The following is a 15,860-nucleotide window of genomic DNA, read 5'->3' on the forward strand; positions in this document are numbered from 1 at the left end:
GAAATGCACTGGCATTCCCTGAACACCACCCTGGAGAGATGGAGGGAGCACCGAGGGGCAGAGCGGGAATGATCCTCCCGACGGCATTAGGTGGGGGCCTAATCTGGACCCCACCTGCCCCCACCCCAAATCTGCTCTGCCTAGGATGACCCCTTCTCAGAACAATAATCCGCTGGCAGCACCCCGATATTCGCTGTCCCCCAACCCAACCGAGTATTCCCAGAGATGCGTAACCACGAAAAGACTTTAGAAAGAAATTAGTGTGTGAAAGGCATGGATGAATTTTATTTATTACCCTATATCTACAATTTAATTTGAGGTAAAATATAAGCAACACATTAAAAGGTCTATTCTGCTACCATGTCATATAATTTTCCATTGTGAATATTGTGGCAAAGCTAATGAAAACTCTAAACCATCACATTTTCTAGCTTTTCATAGAGCTGGTATCATACAATTTTTTTTCGTTTGTGAAATTTCAACACATTTAAAGTTTCTCCTACAAAGTGTGGGGAAGATATCAGAGGATGCGTAATTAGCTTCTAAACCTCTTAAAACAGGACACTGAAGCCTCTCTCTAACGCCGCTAAAGCCGCCACCTTTGGGAGAAGGGAGCAGGGCAGGTGAGCTGGCCTTCTAATGTGGGGCTCCTAGTCACGAAACCCCGTCCAAGCTGGACCCCCCCCCTTGCCCCCCATGCTACTGAGTCCCAGCCGTAGCAGCTGGTCACGCTACAGGGAAGCTCCAGCGTAAAATGTAGCTTGCCCAAAATTCCATACCTGATTTTTAACTGTGCTACTATTCGGATACATCATGCACTCTTTATTTGGACAAAAATAAGTAAAATGGGAAGAGGGTTCATTGTTATCCACACACTGAGATACTGACCTCTTACTAACTGTCAGGTGAACCAGATGGTTTTTTATTTATGAAAAACATGAACCGTGATAGATAGCGTAGGAAAAAGTCCAGTCAAATATACATATACTATTGTCCACTCAGCCGTTAAGGAGAAACGGGAACCAAAAATCATTGAAATGATTTTTCAAATAGAAAAACTAAAGAACTGAACTATCGTAGGTGTTTTCGTCACTGCAAAAGCTGAGATGTGTCCAGCTGGAGAGATCTTCACTTGGCTGGAAAACGAACACCATTTCTGAAGTCTTTGCTGATTACGTAAAAAAAAAAAATATCGATGAGATTCATCCCTGTCATTTTTCCAGCATTGCTGCAAAATCCTTAGAATATATCCCAAAGTAAACCAGCCATTCCAAATCTACAGTCACTCTGCTCTTTAATTCAATTCACAGAACTGCTGAAAAAGTAGACATTTCTATCTAAAAGTAGAAAAAAAGGTTTGTATAGAAGGTAATTCTGTTATACAATTATATTACACAGCTTCGGCTGTAACAGTTCCGGCAAGCTCTTCTCAACCACTGATACTTTTAAGCTAGAGGGGAATAAAGAAAAATCTATTAACTTAATTTCAGGAATTTCACCTTCATCCAGATCACAAGTTTGAAGTCTGGCTGTGACTGTCTCATTTATCACAGTCATCACAATACTTCGATTAGGCCCGACACTCAAGTGGATGCTGGGCAAATGCCAATCACAACCCCCAAAATCAGTCTTTAGGAATTCAATCAAGGCCTGCCACTAATGTGAAATCCCAAGCCCCTGCCCCCATCCCATGAGTATTACTGGCACAGACAGCGAGGAGGAGGCCAGTCGACCAGAGCTATCACCCTTCTTCTTGGATGGGAGGGAACCAAGACTCGGGCTATTACTTCAGGACAATGTAGTGCCATGTCTATGCTTTATGTGGGCTTATATTCTCTAAGAACCCGCCAATTTATCAGAATCCAAGCAGAATCATTGATTAGAAAAACCACAATTCTTATTTTCAAGGAAGGACCAAATATTAACCTAGAAAAGCACCTTCACTAGAACTTAGTTACGATGATGCTTCCCTGATGATCAACATAACAGCTGGCCTTCAGGCAGTACGAGGTGGCTTGCTTGCCCAGCATCCATACTTAGATCCACCAAGGCCTCTCTTCCCAGCATTTCTGGGAAATGCTGAAATAGGGAGGGAGGTTTCAACCCTGCTCCAGGGTGGGCACGTATCCAGCCAGAGTCCAACCAAGCTCAGGCCATAGAGTTAGGGGCATTTTAAAGAAGACTCCAACTGGGCTGGGGCTAGGGGCCTCTCAGCTTTGGCCGAGCCCTCTCTAATCAGAACACCATTTGCTAAGCCTACTCTCTAGGGACTATAAAGTGCTTTACACAGTCTCTCCTTTTCATGTGACACACAACAGCTGGTCATTTACCCTAGGAATGAAGAGGTCTACCACGTTGGGTCTGGTTCCTGTTTGATCTGAGAACTTCCTTCTGTTTCCTTAATATCTACTGAGAGAGAAGACAATAGAAGACAATAGTCACTTAAATCCTGCCAGGAAAGCAAATATAATGAATCAATGCACCCCTCACAATAAATTGCTTACTATATTATGCTGTGATGTAATAAGAACTTCAACATGATCAAAAGTCTGTAACATTTTCAAGGGAATAACTATTTCTCTGGCAATAAAATCAACTCATCATGTCTTAGGTGTTTATTTATGGAAAAAAGGTTCTGGGTATAGAGAAATACACTGTACAATTTATGCAACAGCTATTCATGTATGTAAGCCTTCATATTGTGTTTAAGATCCCTAAAATGGCTAAGAAAACATGGCAACAAAAGGACCCAAATGAATTACACAGCATTTCAGGTATCTTAAAAAATGCTAAAAAAAAATTATTTATGCAAACAAGAGAACACAACAGTCATTTGGTCCTTCTTAAATACTTTTTACAAAGTCTACCACCCCCTAATCCTCTTTTCTCCTCATTAACAGAGGCCACAAATTCCCTCTTTTAAACTTGAATACCTTCTGTTACAGGAACCTCCAACTGGCTTGGATCAGTGGATTCTGCATAGAGAAAAGAAACAACTTTTTTTTCTAATGCCTTTAGAAGTTATTTTACAATAGATGTTGGATAAAAATTATGTATATGATAAAAGGGATATATACCACATAAGATATAAAAATGAGAAGTGACATATCAAAAATTATAATTCCCTTACAATGATGTATGCAAAAGCTAGAAAACATGCAAAATGAAGTAATAACTCTCCTTCATGAGACTTTCAGCAGCCTGGATTCTGTCAGCTGCATATACCATTCTATGTGAGGAGTGAATGCACCCTTAGAACCCTGCCCTACATGGAAAGCATTCCCACTGGCCACCCATAAAAAGCAATAGGAGGCATGTGGAATGTGTGACCAAGGCAGCTGCTCAGACTAATGAACACTTTAGAAAATGCTGTTGCCTCTTAGCAGCATGCTCTAACCACCTCCAGCCTGTCAGTGTCCCCCTCCAAATTTCTGGCCCTTCTAAGTGCCCCAGTGGAACAAGGCACACATGCCACTGTGGCTACAACCACTTAAAGAGGGTGGAAAGACGAGGTCCCTAAAAGGGTCTCTCTCTCCTGGCCGCATGGCAAACTGGCCCTAAACTACGGCATCTCATCTTTGCTCCGGGGTCTGTAGTTGACTATTGCACGTACCTTGTATTACTGGGCCTTCCGATTCAGTCTGATCAACCAACTCTGGGAAAATAAGCGACAGAATTGGATGAGTTTAAAAGAGAAAACATCTCCAGGGCCTGTAATGTGTCCTTATCTCTTGTTTAAGCCACACTAACGGGCAGACCAGGAATCTATTTTGCCCAAACCTGATGGAATCTGAGGCATTCCATTGTTTGTACATATACACACAGGTACGTGTATGGGGCCGAGGACACACTTTCGAATGTGGGCCCAATTTGAATGTTGCCGAGCTATTACAGGCTGTAGTCCGAGAGGTGTGAAATCTAGTAGGAGCTTTTGAGGCAGCAGCATTTTTAATCTGAACATGGTCAGGCTGAACTATAAACTTGTGTTACACGACACCCAGTCAAAAAATGAGACTCAGCCCAACATCTAACAAATAAGCCCCAGTATTAACCCTGATCATACAACATGCATTCCAACCTAACAAGGCTGGCACCACCATTCTCAATGTGGTCTTTGCCCTATTAATCAAACTTTGGAATGACCACTGGAAACAAGAAGTTGTTGCTGCAGCACAGACTCTCTCCTGACCCTCCTTATTGTGTCCAAGATGCCTCAGAGCCCACAGAAGGCTGGCAGATGACCGACTATGCCCACTATCCTATGGTCTTCCACCATCCCCCTGAGTGTTCCCTAGGCTTTCCCTAAAGAGCTCTATTGAAAGGCTAAACTTTCAAAATCGAGGGGAGAGGAGACTACCACCACGTCAGACCAGCAAGCCCTAAGTGCCAGAAAACCCAAGCTCCAGAAATACACAAATAATAGAGAGGAAAAGGAATCACTATTTCAGGACTGGTGCTGGGTGCATCTTAGTGCAGAGACAGAGCAACAAGACTCCAGAGAAATGTCACACACAGCCAATGAGCCAACACTCCAACACCAGTCTTTGATCGCCTGAAATACTCACGGTTATTAATGACAAGTCCTGGAAAAGGTCTGAAAAAGAGAGGCAATATTGCTTATGTTTTAACGGCCATCTTTCTTCTATACAGGCTTAAACATATCCAAAATCAATTTACTCAAAAAGGAGTTTATCCCTGCCCCCAGAATCTGCCTTTGCACCCTTCTTCACCACCTCTCCCATCCCCAACTTGCTCTTCCTTCTTGGGCATCACTGTCCATCCCAAGCCTCATATCCAAATTTAGTGTTAGCAGTTACAGCTCATGTCTCAGTGACCAAGATTCAACTGCCACCTACTGCTTGCACCCAACCAGACCTTGCTTTATACTCCTGAGATCATCCTAATCTAGGTGGTGACTGATATGAGAGATGAGAAGGGTTTTTAATAAGCAGAGAGAACGGGCCAACCATCAGCTCCATGCCTTGCTCCAAAGGAGACTTTTGGGGACAAAAAGCAGAAGGTTGCCAAGATTAATAGAGATCCAAGGGAACAGGCAGGAAAATGTAGGTGTCCCCCAAAGAGATTCAAACCTACATGAGGCAAGTAGCAGCTGTAAGTCAGTGGCCATCCCCTGAAGGCAGTGGTGTGCCAGTCATACTCTCCCAGATTGAGGCAAGGCTGCTCTGGGCTGGGCCAGCCTAGCTCCTCACAGGAGGACATTAGTGCTAAGGGGACAGAGTTTCAACAGATCTGGCCAGGGTAGGGCATCAGGGTAACTCCAAAAAGATGGGAAAATAACCAATGATAAAAATAGGGTCAAATACATGGTGTTAAACACAAGTTCCCAAAATGAACATTATGTGTCTAGATGCAGGAGGCACATGTGATCAGCAAGTTTTCTCTGAAAAAGATCTGGGAATCAAGGACTGTCCTGTGGCAGAGAGGGAGACAAAGCAGAGCCAGGGGCACTGGGAGAAACTGAAACGGGGCAAGATTGCAACCAAGGTCTGGAAACATGTCTTCATAACTAGAGCTGACTAAAAATAGCAAAAGCTCCTTCAAGGGATAGGACTTGCATACAAACTTACACCCCACCCCTACCACTGGTGATCTTCAAACAGAAGAGAAACTCCTATTTAGGGGGTAGCTTATAGTAGGGACTTCTTTTCAGATGGCATTGAATGAGATATTCAGTGGAGGAAATCCCTTCCTACATTCCAATTCTGTGATTTGAGTTCATTCCCATTATTCTCTTTGGGCTCAGAACCCTCCTAAGTCAAGGGATGAATTTATGGGGGGGACGGGGGAGGGGCGCCTATCCAAAATCAAACGGCTCCATCACCTCCTTAAGTCTTGAGTCTTTGGGTTCCATCTACAACAGGTAGACTATGGTGAGGGGGCAGTGATCACTGAGGCCCAGAGTTCCACATGTTCCTACCAGAGGGTTTGCAGCACAATAGGTTGTGCCACCATTTTGTTGGGGGATAGGGAGGTGGATAAGCAGCATGTGAGGAGGGAAGGGCACAGTCAGGCACAAGGTACCATTCCAGAGATCAAAAGAGCAGCCAGTACACAACCCTAGAGCCACAACGCCACAAAGGCAAGAGATCCAGGACAATATGTGCAGCCCAAGTTGGGGTTTGCCAAGTCTGGAGCGAAGCCATGTGCTGGGTTCCTTTCAGGGCAAGGTCAGGAAAATACCAGATAACCAGCCCCAGATAGCATCATTTAATTCTGTCCCACTCTGCTAAACAGCCACAAAGATATGGGCAGCTAATATGTGCTCCTATAATCCACCTTCCCGCTGATGCCAGACTAATTTTATGTTATCTATCAGTTTGCTGGTCACTCTTCAGCAGCCTTCCCCAATGATGACCTCCCACATAATCCCAGCTCTGGCAAGAAACTCCACATAAAACCCTCCCCAATCAGTGAAACCCAATTCAGTCCTCCATGAAGTCTCATGGTCTCCTCCAGGTGGTCCTCCCTCTACACAGCTGCAACCTCAAACAGTCCTCAGGAGGTCGCTTTCTTATTATGCCTGTATCAGCCCTAGATCAGACTAAAAGTTCTAGAAGAGGAGCCATTCCTGGTCTTCACTTTCTATGTGCCTCATATACCCAAGTCTTTCATTGGGTGCTGAAACTGTTTTTAAGAGAGGAGCACAATAAGTGAACTCTAAATTATGATTATATACCATTGACTTCTGCTTTTGCTCCCAGTGAGGATTATATGTGTCCCATGGGGTCAGATGCCCTCATAATTTCATGGAAACAGAAATTGCAATGTCAGAATTCCCCTTTATCTGCGGGTGCCACTCTTGGGACAGTTACTGGTGACAACTTTTTAGAAGACTTACCTAATGACAGTGAATTTGATAAATTCTGCTGAATCTAAGATCCTTCTCATGGAGCTGATTTCCAGGTAGCTGGGGGCTTTGAAGGCAACCCCAGGGGGCATCCCATCTACAACCACACAGCCAGGATTGATGGTTATTTTCCTGTATGGGACTTTCACAGGAAAGCCCATGCCAATCGCTTCACCTGAGATAGAGAACACAAAGCAGGAGATAGACAGTTTTTCAGGATTTAAAAAATGAAATTATCTAGCTTTTCCCCTTCAAGAAATCACCTTCCATTTTCAAGTATGTGACATATATCATTGAATAAGAATCCCCACAGCCCTTTATATTTATTTGCCAAAGATGAATTAATTATTAGCTATTAAAGAGTGAACTTCATCATAATTTCACATAAGCCACCTAACACAGAAAATATCATCACCATTTAAAGATGAGAAAAGTCAAGGCTCAAAGCTTTGGCAACTGAAGAGATCATGTGGTGGTGCATGGTGCAGTGGATAGAGCACTGCGGCCTGGAGGCAGGAGACCCATGGTCAAATCCAACCTCAGACACTTCCTAGCTGTGTGTCCCTGGGTCTGGACTCAAGTCACTTAATCTCTGTCTGCCTCAGTTTCATCACTACAAAATGGAGAAAATAACAGCAATGACCTCACAGGGTTACTGTGAGGATCAAATGAGATATTTTCTAAAGTGCCTGGCATAGTGTGAAGGATCCTCAACCCCACTGTACTCTCTGTATAATCCTTCCTCCTTCCACAACTCCTCCAGAATGAGGAAAGTAAAAGCAGAGTCATCATTGGCTGTTGCTACTTCTCCCTTCATGAAGTATCAAGGGGATCCAACACCACTAAGACTTGTCTTAGTAATTAGTGCTGATGAACACAAGGAGGATTTTCTCAGTCTCTGCTGCCTTTTCCAGCACTGTTCAGTGGGAGGCACAGGACAGCCAGGAAATTCTTTGCAAAGGACTACCTGGGAGCTTCCTTTCCTTAAGTCTGAAGGGCCCTGCCTCTTAAAGGGCAGCCCAGCAGTCTGGGCACCACCTCCAGCTGTGGCCCAGGTTAGGAGAACCTTGGGATGGAGTCCTCAAACCCCCGATACCAATGAGATCAATTCCCAGCCGTGGCCTGCAAAGCCCCAAACTCACCAAACTTGCGGCTAAAGAGGTCATTCACTTGTTCTCGCAGCTGCCGAGCCTTTTCCACTTTTGACAGTCTTTCACTCTCATCATCTAATAAGATTTTAAAGGAAAAAAAAACAACCCAAAGCTATGATGCACACTTCTTCACAGAAAAAGGCCCAGTGAGTACATGATGGTTTAAATTCAACACTTGATGTCACAGTCAACACTGCTAGTGATCTCTTATAACTACAGGAAGATCAATGGGTATTAAATTTAAATCAAGCTGAACAATGTTTCAAATTATAAAATCAATTCAAGAGAGGCTGCAGCCTCAATCTCTGTCCTGAAGGCAGCAGAGCTGTTTATAGGCTGGTCATTCATGACATCAATTCAGTCACAAAGCCCAGGAGACCCAACTAGGTAAATGAGTCTGGATAAGAAGCAGGAAAAAAGAAAAAAACAAACAAGAATCATACCTGGAATTGTCACTTGAATGATGTTGAGGTCTTCCACTCCTGCTGCTGTGGTTGTGACATTGGCTGAATTTATTTTTCCTTAAAATAGAGACTCAGAGTTAAGATTCACCCAAGAAGAATGTATACACATCTCTCCTAAGCATTTCTCTAAGGCCAATGCTCCCTTAGGATAGCACAGTAGGAAATGATTCTTTTCCATGGACACAGTCTATTTGATAAGACTGCAGGGTATCTAGGGGACAGAGTCTGTGGCCTTCCCTTATCTTTTACTTTACCAAATAAACTGGTGTGCATGGAATATCATCCCCAAAGTACGTACTGAATTAAAAAATGAAAATTACTCCTCCCAATACTAGACAATGAGATTTCTAATTTTGGATCAATCTCATTTAATTGATGACTGAACTCCACAAAGTCTCCCTCTGAAGCCTCATCCTGCTTTGGAGGTGACCTTGGACTCCAGAAGGCTATAGGAAGTTCTAGCAAATTTTGTCCTGCTACCAAGACTCTAGTTGTGGTCCCATAAAATAGATTCTGCCCATCTTTCAAGGACGACTTTAGTCTCTGAAAAGGCTCACTAGTCATCAGAAACTGGCCATGTGATAATGAATGCTTTGGCCATGACAACCTATGAACCAAACCAGATTCAAAATGGTGCCCATGGAGCCCCTTCCTTTGGCTTCAGCAGTAAAGGTGGCCACACAGCAGAAAAGTAGAAACACCCTTTCACAGCTATAAGACTATTTGGAATGATTAACATGGTGGTTGAAACCCAGAATGTGAGATCTATGCCCAGTGATGAAAACAGGTCACTAGAATTCAACCTACATCTTCGGTGCCATTTTCCTGATAAACAAAACTAGAAGACAGAAGGAATTTTCAGAAAAATGGATGGGTCACAGGTTCTCCTTAGAAAGACAAACGAAAGGACTTAGCTGTGGCTATTAGTACTGTCAGGCGTTCAAAGGCAATAGGAAATATCCTTATGAGGAACCATCTCCCATGGTACTACTCTGTGCTCACAAGCCCATACTGACTCTTTTCAAAAAAGACCTTCTATTGCACAGGGTAGAAGCAGACACTTCGTAAAAGAACTTGGGCGGAGTCTCCAAATTCAATCACTATGTACTGACACTTAGTGGCTTCCATGCAAATGGCAAATGCAAAGGCAGAACAGGTGAGAGCAGTGAAAATACTGGGCAGAAATGGAGAATGAGAGAGGCCAAAGACTTGGAGACTATCCAGAAGTCTCACACATATGCATCATGGGATCATTCTCTGAGAACAAGCAAGTCCAAGGAAATTCCCGAATAACATTTTTTAAATGACAGTATGTGCTTGTTACCACTGTGAGAGTCATTCCTTAATCAGCTATATATATATAACCAGATCACTACTGTTAAAGACAAAAATACAAAGCTTAAGGAATAAAAAAGGAGAAAAAGTTAAGAAATTAAATCAAAATAACTCCAACCTGACCTATTTAAACAAGGTGCTGACGCTACAATACAAAAACAGGAATGATAGGAAGGCCAATGATCATAAGTTATTACAATTTTGTATACAAGTTTATCCAATGTATATCTAGTGTCTATCAAGGCAGACCAAATGAGCCTTAAAAAATGTCACGCTTGGTCAAACAGTAGGAAAGAGATATGGATAGGCAAAGGTGACACTTTTCAAATATGAACTTGCCTCTAAAACCTAATGGAGAAGTCTAGTACAAAAGATTAGGAGGAATGTGCCCTCATAAAACAGTGAGAAGCAGTAGAGAGGAAAACCAGTTAATAAAAAAAAAAGACTGGAAAGAGATCCAACTAAGCAAAGTCATTTTGAGGGCATTTAAAGAAGAAACTGGAAAGAGGAGAAAAAAGAGATGCAAGATAGCAAGTGGCTGCTCCTCACTGAGGGACAGCAAAGACGCCATGCTTGGACTCAGATCTAATATCCCAATTTTGGATGTGCTTTTAGAGGACATATAAGTGGCACTGAAGGAAAGAGGAGAAGCAGCTGGATTAGAGCAAATATATACACAAAGGAGATTGTTGCTGGAAGCAATATAATTTTGAAGGATTCATTCTAAAGGAAGGGAAGACTTTCTAATGGTGCAAAACATCCTCAGTCATTATTACCCCCAAAAGGCAACCCCTTTGACAACTTTCCCAATATATGCATTTCTTATGAGAATAATAATCTATGCCCCAACATGTAACAAAGGGCATGCCTGAAGAGGGTATCAAAAGGGAATAATCAGAATTTTGGAAAAAATACTTTACAGTAGACTAAATCTATCATCACATAATAGGCTGAAAAGAGGAAAGGAATACAAAAATCCCACTGGGCTACTAATAAAATGGCATTTGTTGGAATAGAGCAAAATGGCACCTTAAAAGCTCTCCTCCAACAAAGCATCTCCCATGCATGTGTCAAAAATTTTCAAGATTCTTTTTAAGATATAACAGAGATAACCGTGTTTGACCCCCTGATCCTTTTATCAAGTGAGGCATAAAAGAGGAGATGTATGCTCGCCAAAGGTGTTCACCAGTGTTATGGAGGAGATCCAGCGCAGGGTCCGAAGTCAAAGAGGGATTCCCTATAGATGGTGAAGTCCTCCAGATTGGTCCTTTTTGTGGGTGACACTGTGGAGATTTCATCAAGCCCGAGAACACTGCAGAGCCTCCTAAATGAGATCCAGAATCACTCGAAAGAATTTGGCCTGGCCACCATCCATATGCGAAAAACCAAGTGGATGAAGAAGGACGGTTATCTAAGCTATAATATGCAGCTGAGTGGAGAACTGTTAGAGTTCATCTCATGCCTCTATTTATTTATATGTACAGATACAGATAAATACAGAGAGAGATTGGCAGACACTGCAAAGGAATACTACCCTGGGCTGAATTGAGTAGTAGGACAGCAGGCTGGATGGCCTTTGGGAAATTGCAGTTGCCTTAATGATGCCAAACTTCTCCTTGAAACAAAGGCCTATGTTTTTAATACCAAATATTCTGTTGCATGGCTGCAAGTCAACCATAGAACATTACAGTCTCCTAAGAACTGGAGCTGAGGATTCTTCAAGGGTCATGGAGAGGCACCTGGTAAGCGGGAGCAGGCTGCGGTACACCCCAAACAAGGCATTATGATGGAGAAGGGGTATAAAGGATGTCAACAAAGAACTGTAAGACTCAAAGACAGAAGGGGCTGGTCACATGGCTGGAGTAAGAATACATGACAGCCCATTTGTTTCGTTGGTATGTTCATGGGGTCAAAAGAGACCATGAGGAAGGCCCCCAGAAGGGTGGGCAGACATGCCCTTGGGGAAAGTTGCAGGAGGACATGGAAGAGTCCATGGGATGGGCAGGCACCAAGGAATTGTGATCTGCATCACTGGAGGGAATGCCCTGATCAATGAGATCACAGATCCACTGGAGCAGAATTTTAAACCCTATCTTTGTAACCCAGATTGTTAAAAAAAAAAAAAACACCCCAAATCATCAAATATTCTTATTAGTAATCATACTTACTTGGAGGGCTTTTGGAAGTGCTTTCTTTAATGGCAGTTTCAAACATCTCAGGCCTAAGATGGAGGTAAGATGCAATTTTAATCAGTAAAATGGTACTGTAATTACTCAAACAATAGCAAACTTTAGCCTAAGGAATTTCATATCCCAAATATTCAAAACAAATATATAAATCTTTGTTGATAGTCATATGACTTAATGCTCTTTAGTAATGAATGACCAGGGATGTTATGTATGTGATATCCAAAAATCATTTAATATTTAAAATTTTCAACTCCTTAGTCTTCTCTCCTGAATCACACAACCAACCAGTCTTGAAGAAGTCAGCTAAAATGATAAGCATTACAATTTCCCTCCTCATTTTTACAATGTTTATATACCCTCCAAATCATCAGAAAGAATTCTTCAGACACACATTCAAGTCTTCCCAGACTGGATCCTAAGTTGTTTTTAAGGGCTGAAAAGTTGTAGATGTACCCTAATCCTCCCAAGCAAGCAGATACCCAAACTAGCTTTAAAGGGCAAGGCCTTGAGAACACGGCCTTCCTATGATTTTAGACAGACATATTTAGTGCCTTTTTGAATCATTTTTCCATTGCCGAACACTGGACCTCAACATTAACTAGCACTGGGTCTAATTCCTTAGAAAGCAAACTAGAAGAACACCAGGGTGATTCTAGCTATGGCCCATAGGAAGTGAGCCAAAACATAGTTAATGGAAGGGGTAGGATCAGCTTCACTCCCATACTTTTTAATGATAAACTTGATCTTGGCTTTATTTCTGAGTATCTTCTCCAGCCTTGGAATGCCGAAAGTTGATGGTCGTCTGAATGGCACACCCTCTGGTAAGCCTTCGACATAAAAATCTTCAGGGAAAGATTCGAATAATGCAAATGGTACCTTCACAGGGTGTTTAAGGCCAAGAGCCTCTCCTGAAACAGAACAGAACATTGAGCAAATGCTAAAATCATGGAGCACTGTGACTAAACCCACATGGACTATGATACTTAGAAATGGGGAGGGAGAGAGAGAGGGAGAGGAGGACACTGGAAGAAAAAGGGGTCATGGCCAGACAAAGTTCCTAGATCCCAAATCTATACGCACACAGAGTCTGAGCAACCAAATGGATACTTATGGATCTCTGAGTGAAAGGACCATCTGTAGATATATTATTAAACATTCTAGGACAGTATACTTGGGATCTGGGCTACTATCTTAAAAATTTTTTAAACCAGAAAGTACTTATTTTGTTTTAAAATACACTCACCACACTTTTCATTAAAGAGATTTTCAACCTTCTGTTTGAGGTCTGTAATTTTAGCATTCCAGGCCTCTGCAAAGAAAGAGAAGAACATAGTCAGGTCATGCCACCATAATTCAGTGACCTGCCCAGGAGCCCAGGAGCATGAGAGGGAGTGATCCTTGTGGAGAATCTCAATGGCATTCTGAGAACACCTCAAGTCCCACTAAAATTGGTGTGAGAAAAGCTTTGGAGACTTTCTCATTTTGAAGTGAAATACCAACAAAAGCAAATGTTCCAGCATTGCCTTCACAGGTTATTTTGACCCCTTAAAGAAAAGGCTATCCCACCAAGAATACTCATCATCTTTAAAATCTCAATTTGACCATTTAGTGCTACTAAGGTCAACCAGAATTTTCTAAACAAGATGAAACAAAATATTCTTATTAAAATTCCCTTTCATTTAAGAGTTTACAATTATGAAATCCACTAAACTGAGAGAGAAAAAAAAGGCTTACCAAATGAAAATTCTCTCCCTCGAGGCTTGAAGGGTGTATTGGAACCATTAGTCTGGGTAGGAGTTCGAACAGCTGTAGTTTGTGGCTTATTATTAGGACCTAGAGATGCATAAATAAGGATTATTCACCCAATGCATATAATCTTAAGGGATAGCCGTTATAGAGCAATAACTAATATATACCATCTATCTTAGCAATATAATAAGAATTTTTAAAATAATATTTATTTAAAATTTCTCAAGCCATCAAGCTCTACTCTTTCCTTCCTTTAAACAAAGAGTGAACCAGTTCAAGTCTACACTACTGCTGTCTCCCAGTTCCTCACTGGGTGTGCCTTGCCAAGCGTCTGTTGTGAATACTGCTGGATGAAGCTGGCTTATGTTATGAAACCCTGCTCACTAAGTCCATAACTGATTTCTGGTACATCATCTCGACTTGGGCCTCAGTGCCACCAGGCAATCCTCTGGCATCCCTCTCTAATGGACTACGGCACTAGCCACACATCTTTCACTTTTCTCAAGTGTGCTACAGCTCCCCATTCTTCCTCACTCTCAGATAAGGAAGGCCGTGTCTCCTATTTCACCAAAAGATTTGAGGCCAGTCACTCACTAGTCATAGTGTGTGACCCTGCGCAGTTCATTTGTCCTCTGCTTGCCTTCATTTCCTCATCTGTAAATGTAAGTTCATCCCTCCTAGAGCTGTGTGGTTGGAATCCAATGAGATAACTGTAAAGCACTCTGCCTGATGCTTGTTAAATCTTGTTATTCTCCTCACCTTTTCTCAAACTTGGCAAATCCCTCTACATGTGTAAGTGACCCCATTCTTTTTAGTAATCTTTAATTTCTGCCTGGCTCCTGGCTCCTTCCCAGACTCCATTTCTTTCCCATCTTTAAGTTCATCCAACCACCCTACTAGTTGGCCCTTTATATCAGAGGGTTCAGAATTTTCTAGCTAATTTCATCACCTTGTATGGGTTAGACTGTCATCTCTAAGCAGATTGACTTTATTTGATTCTGCCCCAGCCTCTCTCCTGACCCCCAATCTCAGTGCCTACTGAATAACCAGAACTGGCTGGTTCAGGTGTCTCAAATTTACCAGGTGTGAAACAGGCCGCCTTATCTTTTCTTCAAAATGTCCCCCTCTGCCAAACCTCCCTATTACTGCTGAGGGTGCTGCCAGCCTCCCAGGCCCTCAGGTTTAGAACCTCTCACCTCCCCAACTTTTACACCCCCCCCCCATTGCCTTTTACACCCACTACTCTCCATTCACCTGGCCTTTACCCTGGTATATATAGGCTCTCAAGACCCAAGGTACTAGCTATGCCCTCTCAGCTCCCAGTCTGACTATGCCACCTCCCATCTTGTTCAATAAAGCCGGGACCCTGAAAGTCCTTCACACATCAGGCCCCTATGTTCCTTTCCAGGCACTCCACAGTTCATGCACAAAGGCAGCCCTCCATCTTCAGACTAGGAGCCTTCATACTGAGTGTCCCCCACCCCTCCCCATACTTGGTCTTGTTGGTTATCTCTCCCTCTAAGCATGATGAAAAGTGACTGTGCTGCTACTAACTCATAGGATTGTGGATCTAGGGCTGGAATGGGCCTCGCTATTCCCAACCTACCTTTTTTTTCTTTAAAAAAAAGAAAGAAAGAAATAGATAAATAGAAATTCAGGTGTGATATAGCTAGGCCAAGGGTACATGGGTAGTAAGAAAAATCAGGACATGGATTCAAGACTTTTGACTTTCCCCTAAAAGTGTCTATGTCACCCATTCTCCTTTAGCTCAGCATGTAATAATATTTTTAATGAACAGAATGCTCATTCCCACAACCTATAAGCATATTACTGTGGTCAAATACAACCAGAATTTTTGCAAAGATAATCTTTTTTTTTTTAAAGCAAGGGACATTTATTTTAGCCTAAAAACAAAATTCCCACACATCACACATATACAGAAGCACACTTAAAGAGTTATGATGCTACCAGACATATACATAAATATAGGTATATACAGGCACGTACTAACATATATATATATATATATATATGTTGGGGGCCATCAAACCCCCAGTGGCTGACAAAGTTACAGTTTGGGAAATGGGGGCCTCAAAGCAGACTC

General features: G+C 42.4%; 1 protein-coding gene across 48 annotated transcripts in view; it reads right to left on the reverse strand.

The window, feature by feature from the left end:
• Positions 1-257: 257 nt before the first annotated feature.
• The window catches only part of GTF2I (general transcription factor IIi), a 106,131-nt gene continuing 90,528 nt past the window's right edge, over positions 258-15,860 (reverse strand). For 7 of the 48 annotated variants that reach the window (XM_056819737.1, XM_056819731.1, XM_056819723.1 and 4 more), the window contains 13 exons: positions 13,742-13,840; positions 13,251-13,316; positions 12,732-12,915; positions 11,987-12,039; positions 11,005-11,142; positions 8,463-8,540; positions 8,011-8,094; positions 6,860-7,043; positions 4,566-4,594; positions 3,614-3,655; positions 2,934-2,975; positions 2,331-2,409; positions 258-1,450 (listed from right to left, as the gene is read on the reverse strand). In XM_056819737.1, the coding sequence (XP_056675715.1) occupies positions 2,348-2,409; positions 2,934-2,975; positions 3,614-3,655; positions 4,566-4,594; positions 6,860-7,043; positions 8,011-8,094; positions 8,463-8,540; positions 11,005-11,142; positions 11,987-12,039; positions 12,732-12,915; positions 13,251-13,316; positions 13,742-13,840 (1,061 nt within the window). In that variant the 3' untranslated portion in view covers positions 258-1,450; positions 2,331-2,347. Of the gene's footprint in view, positions 1,451-2,330; positions 2,410-2,933; positions 2,976-3,613; positions 3,656-4,565; positions 4,595-6,859; positions 7,044-8,010; positions 8,095-8,462; positions 8,541-11,004; positions 11,179-11,986; positions 12,040-12,731; positions 12,916-13,250; positions 13,317-13,741; positions 13,841-15,860 lie in introns of all 48 variants that reach the window. The other 41 variants (XM_016429281.2, XM_016429280.2, XM_016429278.2 and 38 more) reach the window with 10 other exon arrangements.

Source organism: Monodelphis domestica, chromosome 2 (genome assembly GCF_027887165.1).
Source record: "Monodelphis domestica isolate mMonDom1 chromosome 2, mMonDom1.pri, whole genome shotgun sequence".
NCBI classification, from domain to species: Eukaryota; Metazoa; Chordata; class Mammalia; order Didelphimorphia; family Didelphidae; genus Monodelphis; species Monodelphis domestica.